General features: G+C 36.9%; 5 protein-coding genes across 7 annotated transcripts; 4 read left to right on the forward strand and 1 right to left on the reverse strand.

Moving 5' to 3' along the window:
* On the forward strand, nt 108–3,307 carry LOC104761554 (trigger factor-like protein TIG, Chloroplastic). Its single transcript, XM_010484653.2, has 13 exons — nt 108–478; nt 557–640; nt 747–875; nt 1,028–1,116; nt 1,217–1,400; nt 1,663–1,753; nt 1,853–2,007; nt 2,089–2,181; nt 2,271–2,363; nt 2,455–2,535; nt 2,631–2,780; nt 2,869–2,964; nt 3,063–3,307. Exons 1-13 carry the CDS (start codon nt 143–145, stop codon nt 3,138–3,140), a joined length of 1,659 nt encoding a protein of 552 aa, XP_010482955.1. The 5' UTR covers nt 108–142; the 3' UTR covers nt 3,141–3,307.
* Nucleotides 4,568–8,084, forward strand: LOC104761556 (65-kDa microtubule-associated protein 1). The gene is made up of 10 exons (XM_010484654.1): nt 4,568–4,739; nt 5,280–5,365; nt 5,470–5,673; nt 5,777–6,022; nt 6,101–6,316; nt 6,437–6,592; nt 6,681–6,992; nt 7,099–7,186; nt 7,279–7,427; nt 7,511–8,084. Exons 2-10 carry the CDS (start codon nt 5,294–5,296, stop codon nt 7,829–7,831), a joined length of 1,764 nt encoding a protein of 587 aa, XP_010482956.1. The 5' UTR covers nt 4,568–4,739; nt 5,280–5,293; the 3' UTR covers nt 7,832–8,084.
* On the forward strand, nt 8,697–9,418 carry LOC104763472 (peroxygenase 2-like). The gene is made up of 4 exons (XM_010486837.2): nt 8,697–8,802; nt 8,896–9,045; nt 9,148–9,233; nt 9,323–9,418. Exons 1-4 carry the CDS (start codon nt 8,697–8,699, stop codon nt 9,416–9,418), a joined length of 438 nt encoding a protein of 145 aa, XP_010485139.2.
* Nucleotides 9,425–10,814, forward strand: LOC104761557 (peroxygenase 2). Of its 2 annotated transcripts, none has more exons than XM_010484655.2 (6): nt 9,425–9,581; nt 9,675–9,824; nt 9,927–10,012; nt 10,102–10,196; nt 10,297–10,422; nt 10,516–10,814. In XM_010484655.2, exons 1-6 carry the CDS (start codon nt 9,467–9,469, stop codon nt 10,673–10,675), a joined length of 732 nt encoding a protein of 243 aa, XP_010482957.1. In that variant the 5' UTR covers nt 9,425–9,466; the 3' UTR covers nt 10,676–10,814. The 2 variants fall into 2 exon arrangements, with proteins under 2 accessions (XP_010482957.1, XP_010482958.1); XM_010484656.2 differs by having other exon boundaries at nt 9,425–9,551.
* On the reverse strand, nt 11,202–14,877 carry LOC104761558 (indole-3-acetate O-methyltransferase 1). 2 transcript variants are annotated; one of them, XM_010484659.2, is made up of 5 exons: nt 14,594–14,877; nt 13,737–14,156; nt 13,154–13,429; nt 11,550–11,924; nt 11,202–11,281 (listed from the first exon to the last, which is right to left on the reverse strand). In XM_010484659.2, the coding sequence occupies exons 1-4, from the start codon at nt 14,702–14,704 to the stop codon at nt 11,571–11,573; spliced, it is 1,161 nt and encodes a 386-aa protein (XP_010482961.1). In that variant the 5' UTR covers nt 14,705–14,877; the 3' UTR covers nt 11,202–11,281; nt 11,550–11,570. The 2 variants fall into 2 exon arrangements, with proteins under 2 accessions (XP_010482961.1, XP_010482959.1); XM_010484657.2 differs by lacking the exon at nt 11,202–11,281 and having other exon boundaries at nt 11,480–11,924; nt 14,594–14,875.

Here is a 15,246-nt window from a genome sequence, read left to right on the forward strand (position 1 = left end):
TGAGATATAGCTTGAAAACGCAGCGTTTTGTATAAAGTTGAAACGCAGCGTTTTAAAGAGATAAATTGCTTTATCTATAAAGAAGTGGCGCTTCCTTTCATTCTCATAAGCTCTCTTCAGTCTAATAAGCAGAGAGTTAGAGATGGAGCTCTGTGTTATCAGCACCACGATGACGACGGCGGCGAAGGCGATTAATCCGTTTGTTCCTTCAATTACACGACGTGTTAGCTCCCGTTTGTTTCAATCAGATAGTGTGTTACAGTTTGGTGGGAGACTGAAGAAACCAATTAGCCCCTTGGAGATGACGACGATGTCTTGTGTCTCCAGAAAATTTGGGTTTCTCGGAGATTCAATGTCTAACGGTGGTGATTTCAAGCGGAGATTCGCGGCGGCTTCTCCTGCGGTTGAAACCAGTGTAAAGGAAGACAAGCTTCCAGCTGATCTTAAGGTCACGGAGACTGTACAGGCGAACTCAAGTGTAAGGGGATTTCAAAATCTGTTTTTGTGGCATTGAGTTTATTCTTAGTTTTGGAATGACTTGAGATGTTTGATTTAGGTGAAATTGAGTGTGGAAGTTCCAAAAATTGTATGTGAAGATTGTTACCAACGAGTTCTAACCGAGTTTATGAAGCTCTCAAAGGTATATTGATTTTTTTTCATCTTACATCGAGACTACGATTGAAGTCGATGGCCGAACTTGTTCTATGTAAAAGCTTGTTGTTGATTGTAATTTACCATTAACTTAGGTTCCTGGATTCCGTCCTAAAACGAGAGTTCCAGAGAATATTATTGTTGGTTTCGTTGGGAGGCCATACGTTTTGAGAGCTACTGTTGAATCTATCTTGAAGAGAACACTTCCTCACGCTATGGAGTCGGTAAGTTTTACTAATGTTTTATACTTAGTTTACAATCGTTCACGGTTTAAGAGAATGATTTGTGAGAATTTTTAGTCTTGTGATGTGTTCTTACTAAATTGGGTCGTTGTTGTCTTGGAACATTTTTCTTAGTCGATTTTTGGTTTTTGTAGGTGACTGGAAGGGCTTTAAAGGACTCGATACAGATTGTAAGCAGCTTTCCAGATATGGAGAAGGCTTATTCTCAGCTCAAGACTCTTAGGTCCTTGTTTAATCTTTCACATATTTCAAACAATATGAACAACAGCTCACGACTGCTGCTTGCTAACTAACTTTACATGATTTTCTCTTGTTTTTTTCAGTTATGAGGTGGTTGTTGATGTTGTGCCTGAACTAAGATGGAATCCTGAGGATGGGTATAAGAATATGAAGGTTGTTGTAGAATTAGGCGATGAGATAGATGCGAAAAAAGCTTGTGAAAGACAACTGAGACAGAAATACAAGTCCCTTGGTGCGTTGAAGATTGTTATCGACCGAGGACTACAGGTATATGAATGCATAACTTCACATGTCCTTGCATTGTTTTTCTGCAACCATCTCGGTTTTTTTTCGTGGTTCATTTGAAATCACTGAAGGTTATCTCGTTACAGTTAAGATCAGCCAATATAGCTTATTAAAATACAGATGTAAGCTTTTTTTTAATAATTTTGTTATGAATCTGGCTTCATTAGTTCGTACTTAACTCTGCAAAGATGATGATGATATAGTTGCTAGAAATGCTTTTTGATTATATCCTATAATCGTGTAGGTGGGAGATCTTGCAGTTGTTGATATTTCTGCTACAACTATAGATGAGGACGGGTCAACGGGTCAAGCGATTCCAGATGCTGAAAGCAAAGGTTTTACAACTGTTATATCTCAACATTCGTTTCCCTTACTCCATTGAAATGTCGCTCCCGTTTGCCAATGAATGCTGAGATGTGCGTTTATATGTACAGGATTTCACTTTGACACTGAAGAAGGGAATAAATTACTTCCTGGATTCCTTGACTCAATCACTGGAATTCGAGCAGGCGAATCAAAGACATTCACGCTTGTGTTTCCTGAATCATGGAAACAAGAAAATCTCCGTGGCCAACGTGCTCAGTTCACTGTGAGTGAGCTCTTCTTCATACACCAGACATAAAGATAAGAGATCATACTTTGGTAAGCTAACCGTGTCTATTTTCTTCAGGTTGACTGCAAGGAACTTTTCTACAGAGATTTACCAACGTTAAATGATTCACTTGCTGATAAATTGCTCCCTGGATGCACCACTTTAAAGGAGGTAATGAACAGATGGATTTTGTTTAAAACAAGTTTTACAAAAGAAATTTTATTTTCTCACTGTAATTCTCTGATGAAACAAGTAAACAGGTTGAAGAAACTCTGTCTAAAAGATGCCAAGAGATGGAGGAGGAAGCTAAGGAGCAAGCGACAGACAACGCTATCCTTGAACAGATTCGAAAGGTCATCATCTAATTCCATAAAGCATTTGTAGCATTAATGTTGTTGATCTGTGTGATAAAAATCATCCTTTGCTTCTTTTTTTTTGTTCTAGATGGTTGAAGTGGAGATTCCTCAATCTTTATTTGAGGAACAAGGAAGACAGTTTTACGGAGCTAGGCTTCTAGAGATTCAGGCAAGCATTTTCGATGACTGTTGTTGATCTCTCTATCTCTTACTCGCTTTTGCTTGTCACTCAGATTCTTAATGTTAAATGACATGGAGCTGCAGGGAAGCATGAAGCTCACTGAAGATCAATTGGCTTCTCTTTCAAGTCAAAAAGCAGTAAATGAGTTCCTAGAAACACAAAGAGAGAGCATTACCAACATAATCAAGCAGAATTTGGCTGTTGGAGATATCTTCAAGCGCGAAAACTTAGAGGTATATTTATATTCTTAACACTCTTGTCTCAGAGAAAGAAACATAACGAAAATTAGTAACAAAAACATTGTCAAATCCTTGAGTGCAGTTCTCAACAGATGAACTAGTAAAAGAGGTCGAGAACTCGATCTCAGAATTCAAAAAACATAAACAAGAGTATGACGAGGAGCGTGTGAAAGATCAGGTTAGTTCTCTAGTGAATCTTAATTAAGTATTATAATTTTCTTGAGCTGTATAAGATAAACTGAAAGAGAGAGAGGTTCTTCTTTAAATGGTGGTTAGGTACAAGAGATTTTAGAAGGAGCAAAAGTGCTTGAATGGTTGAAAGAACGAGCCGAGATTGAATACATCACTCGTTGATCAGCATATAGGTATGTATGTCTGAATGTATGATTTGGCATGTTCTGTATTTTTTGTATGAGGGATTTCTGTTGAATTATGATTATTCTCTGTCATTAGAAGAGAACTTTTGTATTTGATGATTGTTTGTAAGATTAATAGGTGCAATAAAATTATTTCCGAAAACACTGTTTTTTTTTTTATTTTGTAATTTGGTTCACTTTTTGAATTTATAATTAATGGATTTTAGTCTTTTAGATATGGTCTTGACAAAAAAGTATATTACGTCCATTTCATATTGAAGTTTGCCACCTAACATTTGACTATGACTTTGTTTTTTATCTGTCAAATAACTCTTCTTCTTTACTACTTAGTTTGATTTGGTTTTATATGGACGCTTGACTAAATTTTCCCCTCTGAACTCATCACTTTTGCTACTTTTCTTAGCTGTATTTACGAACTACCCCCTCATGATCCTTGTTTAAGCTTGAAAAAAGTAAATTAAATCTCACCAATCCTAGTAGTTGCACCATTTTCCCAACTGATCATTAACAATTTAATAATAAAAAGAAGTTTCTAACTAACTATGGTGATAGATAATAAAATCGGAGAAACTGCTAATTCTATTTTTTTTTTAAAAACATTTCTGTCACAGATGTCAAAGATATCAAAGATAGAGAAAAACTCAATACATATGTTAACAACATCTTTAAACATTATAATTCTAGCATTCAAAAAAGATGAAAAATTCTCCGGACTTCTCTATATGTCTTTGATATCACATAAATAATTTATGTTTGTCTTCGTTTCTTAACATACGCAAGGTTTTCTATTTGTCTTTGTCAATAACAGTGTTGGATGAATTCAAAATTCTTAAAATGTTGTATCCTCTTGCATTACTTGAAAAAACAAAAAAAAACTATAAACTCGATTGATTGCGACAAGAGATATTACAGCGTACAAAAACATATAATAGTGGATATGGTAAAATTAATCAAAAAAGAAAAGAAAAAAGACTAAACTGTAATTCTGTAAATGCTAGCGAGTAGCGATGAAGCGATCTAGGGTCCCTAAAACATAACATTTTTACCGCTCTAAATAAATATCCGCCGTAACCGTAAGTTATGTTTAACTTGGTTAGAAAAACCAAAAAAACTATTGAAGCATTTATTTACATTCGAGATTCTAGTAGTGAATATGTTGTTTTTTAGTATACATAGCTTGTGAAGTCAAACAAGCAAAGCACCAAGTCAAGGAGAAGAGTAAAAAAGAAAAGGATAAAAAAACTTGAAAAAAGACACAAGACTGTCTGTGAACAGTGATGTTTGTTAAAAAAAATCAAGGGGTGTGGTCTGTGGTTGAGTAATTTGGAGTTACCATCGTACAACCAAAAAAGAGTGGGTCCCGTCCTTCACCTCTCCGTCTCTTCCACCTCTCTCTCTCCTCCATAGATTGATTTTTATTTTCCTTCCTTTGCTAAAATGATTTTATCTCTCTCACTCTCAATAGTGTGAGTTTTGTCATACAACTTCAGATCTAGAAGAAGAAGCAAGTGTGTGTGGCTTTTGTGTGTGTGTGGAGAAACCCATTTAAAACCCTAGAAATCCTGTGTCAATCTCGGTAATGAACGTTGTTTTTTTTTTTCACTGTTAGATTTGATCAGTTTAAAGTCTTTAGTTTTTATATTACTTTGGTTTTATCACCAATGCTGTTTGATTATTCTCTTCAAGTTCTTGTTTTTTTTTTTCTTTCTTTTCTTATACAAGAGATCTGCTTCTTTTTTTTTCTCATGCTTTTACTTTTCCTTGATCGGACTTTGTTTGCTTCCTTGCTCTCATGGTGAACAAAAGGGTTTTTGAGCTTTGGGTAGTTTTAAGACTTCTTCTTTCCAACTCATAGGGTTCTTTTGAATGTTTTGGTCTGTGCAGTTGAGTGATTGAAGAAGGGTTTTTGATTCCCAAATAAAAAAGATTACACCTTTGATTGAGAACAATCTACAGAGTTTGTAATGTTATTGCAATTCTGATGCATAAATAAGATCTTATACAAGTGATGATTTTTGAGCGATGTCAATTACTCACTGTGGAGTTCTCTGTGTACTACATTCTTAGTTTAGTGTTATCGTTTCTAATTGGTGTTTGTTTCCGATCGTTTCTGTAGGAAAGAACCTTCTGATGGCGATCACAGATACTGAAAGTCCTCTTCTCGGGGAAATTTCTTGTGGTACCTTACTGCAGAAGTTGCAGGTAACAATCTTACAACCATCTTTTTATTCTAAGATTGTATTTTCAGGGCTTTTTTTTTTTTTTACTCACAATCTTTGTGTAACATTAACTTCTTTTTTAATTAGGAAATCTGGGATGAAGTTGGTGAGAGTGATGAGGAAAGAGACAAACTGCTTCTTCAGATAGAGCAAGAGTGTCTTGATGTTTACAAGAGAAAAGTTGAGCAGGCTGCTAAATCCCGAGCTGAGCTTCTTCAAACCTTGTCAGATGCTAATGCTGAGCTATCAAGCCTCACTGCATCTCTTGGAGATAAAAACTTAGTTGGCATTGTAAGTTTTTTTTTTTTGTCCATATGTTTAGAATTGGAAAATGTAGCTGAAGTGTTTTGTTTGTGATATTTTTTTTGTCTTTTTGTTTCTTATGTTGTTGCAGCCGGATAAGTCTTCAGGAACGATTAAAGAGCAACTTGCTGCTATAGCACCGGCTCTTGAACAACTGTGGCAACAGAAAGAGGAGAGAGTCAGAGAGTTCTCTGATGTACAATCACAAATTCAGAAGATATGTGGAGAGATTGCTGGGGGTTTGAGCAATGAGGTTCCTATAGTCGATGAGTCTGATTTGTCTCTGAAGAAATTAGACGATTTCCAGAGCCAACTCCAAGAGCTCCAGAAAGAGAAGGTAAAAATTTGTGTTAGGGATATCCAGATTTCGTGGTGATATGTTTTTTCCTTTCTAACTGCTTTGTTTTGGTGGCAGAGTGACAGGCTGCAAAAAGTGCTAGAATTTGTGAGTACTGTTCATGATCTATGTGCCGTTCTTGGTTTGGATTTCTTAAGCACTGTCACCGAAGTTCATCCAAGCTTAGATGAAGAAACTGGTGTCCAGTCTAAAAGCATTAGCAATGATACACTTTCAAGGTTGGCTAAAACCGTCTTGACTCTTAAAGATGATAAGAAGCAAAGACTTCAAAAGGTAAAGACAAATTTTATCTGCAGCCTTAGCTTGTCTAATATTGTTCCCTATAAATTGCATCTGTTGTATATCAAACTGGTTGAGAGCTTTTTACTGATTCTTTGTTTTTTGTTGTTGCAGCTTCAAGAGCTGGCTACTCAGCTAATTGATTTATGGAATCTGATGGATACTCCTGATGAGGAAAGGGAGCTTTTTGATCATGTTACCTGTAACATTTCAGCTTCAGTTGATGAAGTCACTTTGCCAGGTGCTCTTGCACGTGATTTGATTGAGCAGGTAATTTTATATTGCATTGATAAATCTTCCTTTGTGTTCTGAAGAATCAGTTACTGCTTTGCTAAAAATTTCATATAAATTCGTGAAGGCCGTGGTGGAAGTGGATAGGCTTGACCAGCTGAAAGCTAGCCGAATGAAAGAAATTGCTTTCAAGAAACAATCTGAGCTTGAGGAGATATATGCTCGTGCTCATGTAGAAATAAATCCGGAATCTGCTCGTGAGAGGATCATGTCGCTGATTGATTCTGGAAACGTTGAGCCTACTGAGTTATTGGCAGACATGGATAGCCAGATAGCAAAGGCTAAGGAAGAAGCGTTTAGTAGAAAAGATATATTGGACCGTGTTGAGAAATGGATGTCAGCTTGTGAGGAAGAGAGCTGGCTAGAAGACTACAACCGGGTAATGCATAAGTTCTCTCAATACACACACACTATGATACATCACAATATACAGTAACTTTAAACTGGATCTTGAGCATTTCCACGGTTTCGTTTTCTGAAAACAGGATCAGAACAGGTACAGTGCAAGTAGAGGTGCACACTTGAATCTCAAGAGAGCTGAGAAAGCTAGGATTCTGGTTAGCAAGATTCCTGGTATGGTTTGAATAGCTAAGATATGCTTGCAAACTTCTCTTATGTATTCATCATATATCAAATAAAGTTTGGATCTTTTGTTTTGTGCAAAGCCATGGTTGACACATTGGTTGCCAAGACCCGGGCTTGGGAAGAGGAACACAGCATGTCCTTTGCCTACGATGGTGTTCCTCTGCTAGCTATGCTAGATGAGTACGGTATGCTTAGGCAAGAACGAGAAGAGGAGAAACGGAGGCTGAGGGTAAGTTCATCATTTCTACTCAATTATGATTAAGGCGAGATGTTAGTCACCTAAAGAACTCCTCTGTTGTAATTAATGAACAGGAACAAAAGAAGGTTCAAGAACAGCCACACCTAGAGCAAGACTCTGCCTTTAGCACCAGGCCAAGCCCTGCAAGACCAGTCAGTGCTAAGAAACCTGTGGGGCTACGAGCTAACAACGGAGGAGCAAATGGAGCTCCAAACCGGCGTTTATCATTGAACGCAAACCAGAACGGAAGCAGGTCTACTGCAAAAGAAGGAGGAAGAAGGGAGAGTCTCAACAGGCCGGCTGCTCCTACAAACTACGTTGCCATTTCGAAAGAGGAAGCTGCTTCATCTCCAGTTTCTGGTGCTGCAGATCATCAAGTTCCAGCTTCACCTTGATGGTTTAAAAAAATAAAAGAGGAAAAGATCTGTAATTTTCAATGTTTGAGTTGGTTTTTTAGGGAGAAAAAGGCTTTGATGAAACACCTGAGAGAGAAGACAAAAAAACATTTCAGAGTAGAATGTGTATGTGTGTGTGTGTCTGTTTTTGTTAGTGTTGTTTTAGTAGTTGGTACGGTATCATCTTGACTCCAAAAAAGCTGCAAGTGACTTACTTATATTATGGGAGTAAATGTAAGCTTGACCAAAATCACAACTTTCTTAGTTCTTACAACGGTACATTGTGTTTATGTGCCACGCGCTCATCTCATATATGGGCCTGGAGATAGAAGGCCCATAAAAACCTATTGCAGAATCGTTTTTGTCCAAGTATTTAGCATCCTCAAGTTAGGCAAGGTCGGTCACTTCTCAGTTTTATCCAAATGTATCAATGTTATGATAAGTGTGTTCCAATTCCATCCATAACCGCTTAAGTTGATTTCGGTTCTGTAGTCGAAATTGTAATTCAGTTTTTTATTATTTTTTGTTGGTTTGGTTAATTTAGTCTTATAATTTTGGTTTTCTTCATTTCAATCATGCTTGGTTATGTAGGTAGGTAAGGTATGGTTCTATTCGTTTTTTTTTTTTCAGTGTAACAAGAAACAACTTTGTTACGGTTCGGTTTTAGAAAAGCTTGTTCTGGTTTCTATATCCACTTTTAAGTGACAAGTGTCATTGACTCGTGTGAAGGGTGAAATGAATGTGGCATTGTCGCGCGTGCATGTCCGCCACGGAGCATCGAAATGTTTCGCTCTCCTCTTCTTCCTAATTTGTCCACTTCTCATATCGCTGTAGAGAGAGAAAGAGAGAGAGAGAAATGACGACAATGGCGAGGATGGAGAGAGACGCAATGGAGACGGTGGCTCCCTATGCTCCAGTCACTTATCACCGTCGTGTTCGCGGTGACTTGGATGACACACTTACTAAACCTTGTACTTATGATATCCTAACCCATCTATAAATGTTCATATACATAAATAATGCGTGACTTGTACGCTACATAACCGGGTGTTTTTAATATTTAGATTTGCCGAGAGCACTACAAGCACCAGACATGGAACACCCGCTAGGAACACCAGAGCATAGACACAATGGCCTTAGTGTTATGCAGCAACATGTAGCTTTCTTCGATTTGGATGATAATGGCATCATTTATCCCTATGAAACGTTCTCTGGTACACCCTTTAACCTCTCCATATATAGAGTTGATGAGTTATAACATATCGGTTTATATATTTACTGGTTTTTGTATACATATACGAAATCGATTGCACCAGGGTTCCAGTTACTCGGTTTCAATTTACTTGCGTCACTTATCTTAACGGCTTGTATCCACTTAGCTCTTAGCTATGCTACTCTCCCGGTACAGTACATATAGTTTGGTTTAACTAATTTTAGCTTTATCGAGCTGGACCTAGCTATGATTGTTACGTTTACAATTTGCTGAAACAGGGATGGTTACCGTCTCCATTTTTCCCTATATATATACACAACATTCACAAGGCAAAGCACGGAAGCGACTCTAAAACNCTCTCCTCTTCTTCCTAATTTGTCCACTTCTCATCTCGCTGTAGAGAGAGAAAGAGAGAGAGAGAAATGACGACAATGGCGAGGATGGAGAGAGACGCAATGGAGACGGTGGCTCCCTATGCTCCAGTAACTTATCACCGTCGTGTTCGCGGTGACTTGGATGACACACTTACTAAACCTTGTACTTATGATATCCTAACCCATCTATAAATGTTCATATACATAAATAATGCGTGACTTGTACGCTACATAACCGGGTGTTTTTAATATTTAGATTTGCCGAGAGCACTACAAGCACCAGACATGGAACACCCGCTAGGAACACCAGAGCATAGACACAATGGCCTTAGTGTTATGCAGCAACATGTAGCTTTCTTCGATTTGGATGATAATGGCATCATTTATCCCTATGAAACGTTCTCTGGTACACCCTTTAACCTCTCCATATATAGAGTTGATGAGTTATAACATATCGGTTTATATATTTACTGGTTTTTGTATACATATACGAAATCGATTGCACCAGGGTTCCAGTTACTCGGTTTCAATTTACTTGCGTCACTTATCTTAACGGCTTGTATCCACTTAGCTCTTAGCTATGCTACTCTCCCGGTACAGTACATATAGTTTGGTTTAACTAATTTTAGCTTTATCGAGCTGGACCTAGCTATGATTGTTACGTTTACAATTTGCTGAAACAGGGATGGTTACCGTCTCCATTTTTCCCTATATATATACACAACATTCACAAGGCAAAGCACGGAAGCGACTCTAAAACATATGACAATGAAGGAAGGTTAGTGATTCTCTTTACCACAATCCATATTTGATATTTCTATAATTATATCGGGATTCATACCACAATTTATATGTATATATATGTATGATTTGGGAAGGTATACACCAGCAAATCTTGAGTTGATGTTTAGCAAATACGCGAGGACAGTACCAGATAAATTGAGTCTTGGAGAACTATGGGACATGACGGAAGGAAACCGCGATGCCTTTGACTTTTTCGGATGGTACGTACTTGTTACATGCTCAAATGTGGTGATGTTCCCTTTATAATTAACGGATTTTTGGTTTCTTGAAGAAGTGTATTAATTGGTATGTAGGCTAGCGAGCAAGGTGGAATGGGGAGTATTGTATGTGTTAGCGAGTGATGAAGAAGGATTCTTGTCTAAAGAAGCTATAAGGCGGTGCTTCGATGGAAGCTTGTTTGAGTATTGTGCCAAGAACTACGCTGAGATCAAGGAGTACAAGACGTACTACTGAGTACTGATCATCATCACTTGGAACTAGTGTGGAAAGCACTTGAATTAATTCAATAGTGGTGATGTAATGAAGCAATAATTTGTATATCGTGCGTTTGTTTAGTAATATATAAATATATATTCAATAGTGGTTTATTATTCACCTGCCTTTCTTTCTTTAACAAGATGCTTTTAACGTCTATTTCTTTCAATTATAGGATACAAAGATTTATAAAAAATTCCGTATTTTACTTTAAACATTACAGTGGTTTCAAGCGTAAAAAAAATGTTACGAAAAGATTCAAATTTGGATTCGTTAACTTTTGGCCCAAAAGTTTTGGGAGTGAATTTGACTATTGACATAAAAAGAAGTAAACTCGAGTTGTTTTACTATGATTTCAGTTTGGTTTGGTTGATTTGGGTAGGAACCCTGCATACACTGGAACAAGAGGCTTCCTTTTTCATAAAGTTTTTCTTTGGTACTAAAGGCCGACTAATTTAGTTTACATGATCAAAACCCCATTATAACGAAGATAAGAACTATAAAGAACAAATTAAGTAGAGGCCCTACGAACAGAAAAACAAAAGTTTAAACAAGAGAGTACACGAACATATTACTTTTAATTAGGGTACAAATGGATGACTTAAATTAATAGGTTGAATAGGTTGAATGATCATTCAACTAAATTTTTACCATTTGAGATAAATAAGTTGGAAAACATATTCAACTCATTCAACCAAAAAAACTAGAGAAATGAACAAATTGTAAAGGAAATTTGTTCAACTCTTCCATCTCCTATTTAGTGGATGAATGAGTTGAATACTATTCAACCAATTTTATTCAACTCATATTTTTTCAACTCATTCATCCCTAGTGCAACCATTTCCACTCTTAGTCTTTGTCATATTATTTGGTATTAAGTAAAGGACAAAGAAGCGACGATGTGGAAGAACTGCAAATTCACCAAGACATCTTTGGCATGGCTAGTGGCTCGGCGTTCAACTCGTGAGAACAGCTCATTGCTTAGCTCTTCGCCTATGTGTGCTTCCACAAGCACTCCTGCCACACTCCGACAACTACTAGCAAAGGCACGACCGACCTCGGATGCGTCGTCCGGCTCACTCACCACAAGTGGACTCCCTCCTTTGTAAACCACCAGCTTCTCAATTGCAAATGAGCCGTTGGCTTCAACTACTTCCTTGAAATCTTGCAAGCTTGGTGCGTACACTGGGATATTGAATCCGTCCCGTTTCTCTGCTGCTACCAAACCCTAAAAATAAAATGTTAATTGCGGTTAATCATAGATTCATATAACAATTTTAGACCGAAATTCTTTAAAAAAAAAATCATCAGGACTTTTAATTAGTTAAACACACAAAAAAATGTTCGAATCATTTTATGGTGAGCCTTTAGGACTCTGTTTTTCGTAACTGAATATATGAATTTATATCCTGATTGAATTATATATATATATGTAACCCTTTTTGATTAACTAACTTTTATATTAATATCATTTGACTATTTGTGAACTTTACTTTTTGGTGGTGACTATTTGATCTAACGGACTAAAATGATTATGTTAGAAAGCAAACGTAACAATTCTTCTTGAATTTTTTGAGTGACTTCTTTTACTACCGTACTTCAATAATATGGCCTGCCGATTTTGTCTCTAAAAGGTCATCATGTCGAATTTATTTTGACGGATATAATGATCGTAGAGATGGATGGTTCAGATTCATTTAGGATCGATGAGGGCAATCCGGCGGGTAGAATTGATTGTTACCTTTAAAACGAGGAGTGGTAAGACTACCGTGGTCTTAATCAAAGCCACACCACAATCATTTGTTTCTGTTTTGTACATACGTATATGGGATTTACACACAATATAATTTGTTTATGAAAAATATATTTTGTCGTTAATAAACTGTATTTCAAAAAACTTGTGGATATAAATACAATACTATGCTACGTTCGGTGATTTTCTCAAAGATATATTTTTGGCGGTATATCAAATTTTATTTTAAGAAAAGTATGGATAGCATGTGGTCCTGTATATACAATATAACTATAGAATACTATAGGTTTGAAAATATATAGTCTTGTTAAGAAAAGCTTAATTTCAAGAAACTTGTGGTTAACATTTGATACTAATACAGTACTATATAGTATACTAGGTTTGATGACTTTACGAGTTATAAAGTTTTGAACTTTTAGTTTTCTTAGAAAATAGTTAATTTCTTAGACAGAGCAACAACAAAAAAAAGGTTAGCTGGCGACATTCCCAAAGAATTACTTAAATTGGCTCAAATGTAGATATTTTATCCTAGTGTTATAAGTAAGTTGTTTACCCCATTTTTTCCAGCGTTTACTCGTAAAAGGCAAAGAAGGGCATAGGTTAATAATAGTAATATAACTATTAGATAAGTTAAGAACTCGAGGTTAATAATTTAGAGTTTTAACTAATTACTTTGGGGATTAATAGACTAAGGTCGTACGTACCTCGCGGACAAGGTCGTCCCACGCGTCCTGAAAATGAGTGCCGAAGAGTAGACCGGCACCACCCTGGTCGGTGGGGTCCAGAGAGGTACGACCGAGACAAACCAAAAACATGGCCCCACCTCTCTTAACCTCCGCAGCTCTTGCTCTCAAAAACTCCGCCAAGTCCGCCTGAAACTGTCGCTTGTAAGCCGTCGTTGTCTTCTCTCCAGCGCCGTGTATGAAAACTCTCCCTCTATTGTACGCAGCTGATCTCCTATCCGTCACACTTTCCGGCACCTACCATATTTTCCATTTCTTAACATATTTATCAAAAGTGTTTTGTTTTGGATTTTTTATTTATATTATTTATCAACCGAAAATAAAAAATTTAAGTTTAACAAAATCAAAAATAACGTTGGCATAACAAAAACTTCTGAGGTAGACTAGCTAGTCCCGATTTTTGATAGCCCTAGTCCGGTAGAAATATTAATAATAACTCCCGTATTCTGACATTAATTAATTGATCTATTTAACCGTTAAAGCTAGCTTAAAGCAGAAAAACCGAACACCATGACAGAGTAAACGTTACGTCTAGAGTGTGTACCTGAGAGAGCCAATGTAAGGAGAAGGCAGAGTGGAAAAAGTCAATGGTTCTCGCCGGAAAGAGTCTCCGGTAAAACGAGCCGGGAACACCAGCGACGAAGTAGGAGCGGTTTCCATCGGCAGCAAGACACTCCTCCATGCAAGAGTTGGAGACAAGTGGTGGAAGAAGCTGAAAAAGTGTGTTGAAGTCATTGCTCGGGAGATCGGCGAAGAACGCTGTGAACTCCGGCGGGTCGATTCCGGCGGAATCAAACCTCTTAGAGATGTGTTTGACTATGAAATCTATTATGTGGACAGTGTTTGCGCCGGATGAGCAACCAAGATCAACCGCCGTGAACGGTGGGGGACTGGCGGAGGAGTTTAGGTGAACATTTTCAAGTGTTTCCTCTAACAGGTGAAGCATAGACCGTGCATGCATCGCCTGCATATATTATTTTTTTTCTTTTACATTTCATGATATCAAATTGTCGGTATCTATATTACTAAATATATAAATTACCATGCACGTAGACGCTGGCTCTTGTTTGTCTCAACATTATCCTCATTTTCTTTTAATATACAGCTTAATTTTTTAAAATTGATTACTTAGCAAAATCATCAGCATGCATGAGTCAAAGAAACCGTAATAGAGAACTAAACCGAATTGAACGGAAATACACCCAGGAAGAATTTATTTTTAAGAGCAAATCTTTCTTAAAAAATTTCGTCTCTAAACCTTTCTTCAAAATAGAAAATATATATATATATATATATATATATATATTTACGACTATCTTTCGAATTTTTCACTCGAGAAAAAAAATTATAATAAGTAGAAATTTTTTATGATATAATTTTGAAAAAAAAAGATGTAGAGACCTGAGCTTGAGAGTTATTGGCATAGCTGTCTTGTCCTTTGCCACCTTTCATGCTGAGAAGTCTCTCGAGCTTCATGTTACATACAGCAACATTGTCTCCCTTAGAAGCCATCCTCTCTCTTTTTTCTCTCTCTCTCTCTCTCTCTCTCTCTCTCTCTCTCTCTCTCTCTCTCTCTCTGTGGATCTCTTCTTTCCTTCTCGATCTCTCGTTATCTTTCTCTACACCTTCTTTTTGTGAATGAGACAAGCTCGAAGAGACTACACGTATTTATAGAAAAGAGGAAATGATAAATGTATGCGTTAAGTTGAATGGGGAAACATATTATTAAATGTGCCATTGCGTATACATATTGTGTTATGTACTGATTATTCATGCAAAAACAACGCATCATTATGTTTGTTTCCCCAAAAACAAAATATAATAATGTGGTGTACTTGTGTCACATGATATACTATAGACATAGTTTGTCATTTTGTGCACTATAGGTTATATATTTTTGTCAACCACATTTTGTGTAGGGCTAATTGGAGTAAAGAGTAGAACAATATATGGTGGTTATATATGTATGATGTACACACAATAATCAATATATGATGTATACACGTATAATTTTAAATATCTAATGTGATATTTTTCTGTAAAGTACTTTTGCG

Source organism: Camelina sativa, chromosome 18 (assembly GCF_000633955.1).
Source record: "Camelina sativa cultivar DH55 chromosome 18, Cs, whole genome shotgun sequence".
Taxonomy (NCBI): domain Eukaryota; kingdom Viridiplantae; phylum Streptophyta; class Magnoliopsida; order Brassicales; family Brassicaceae; genus Camelina; species Camelina sativa.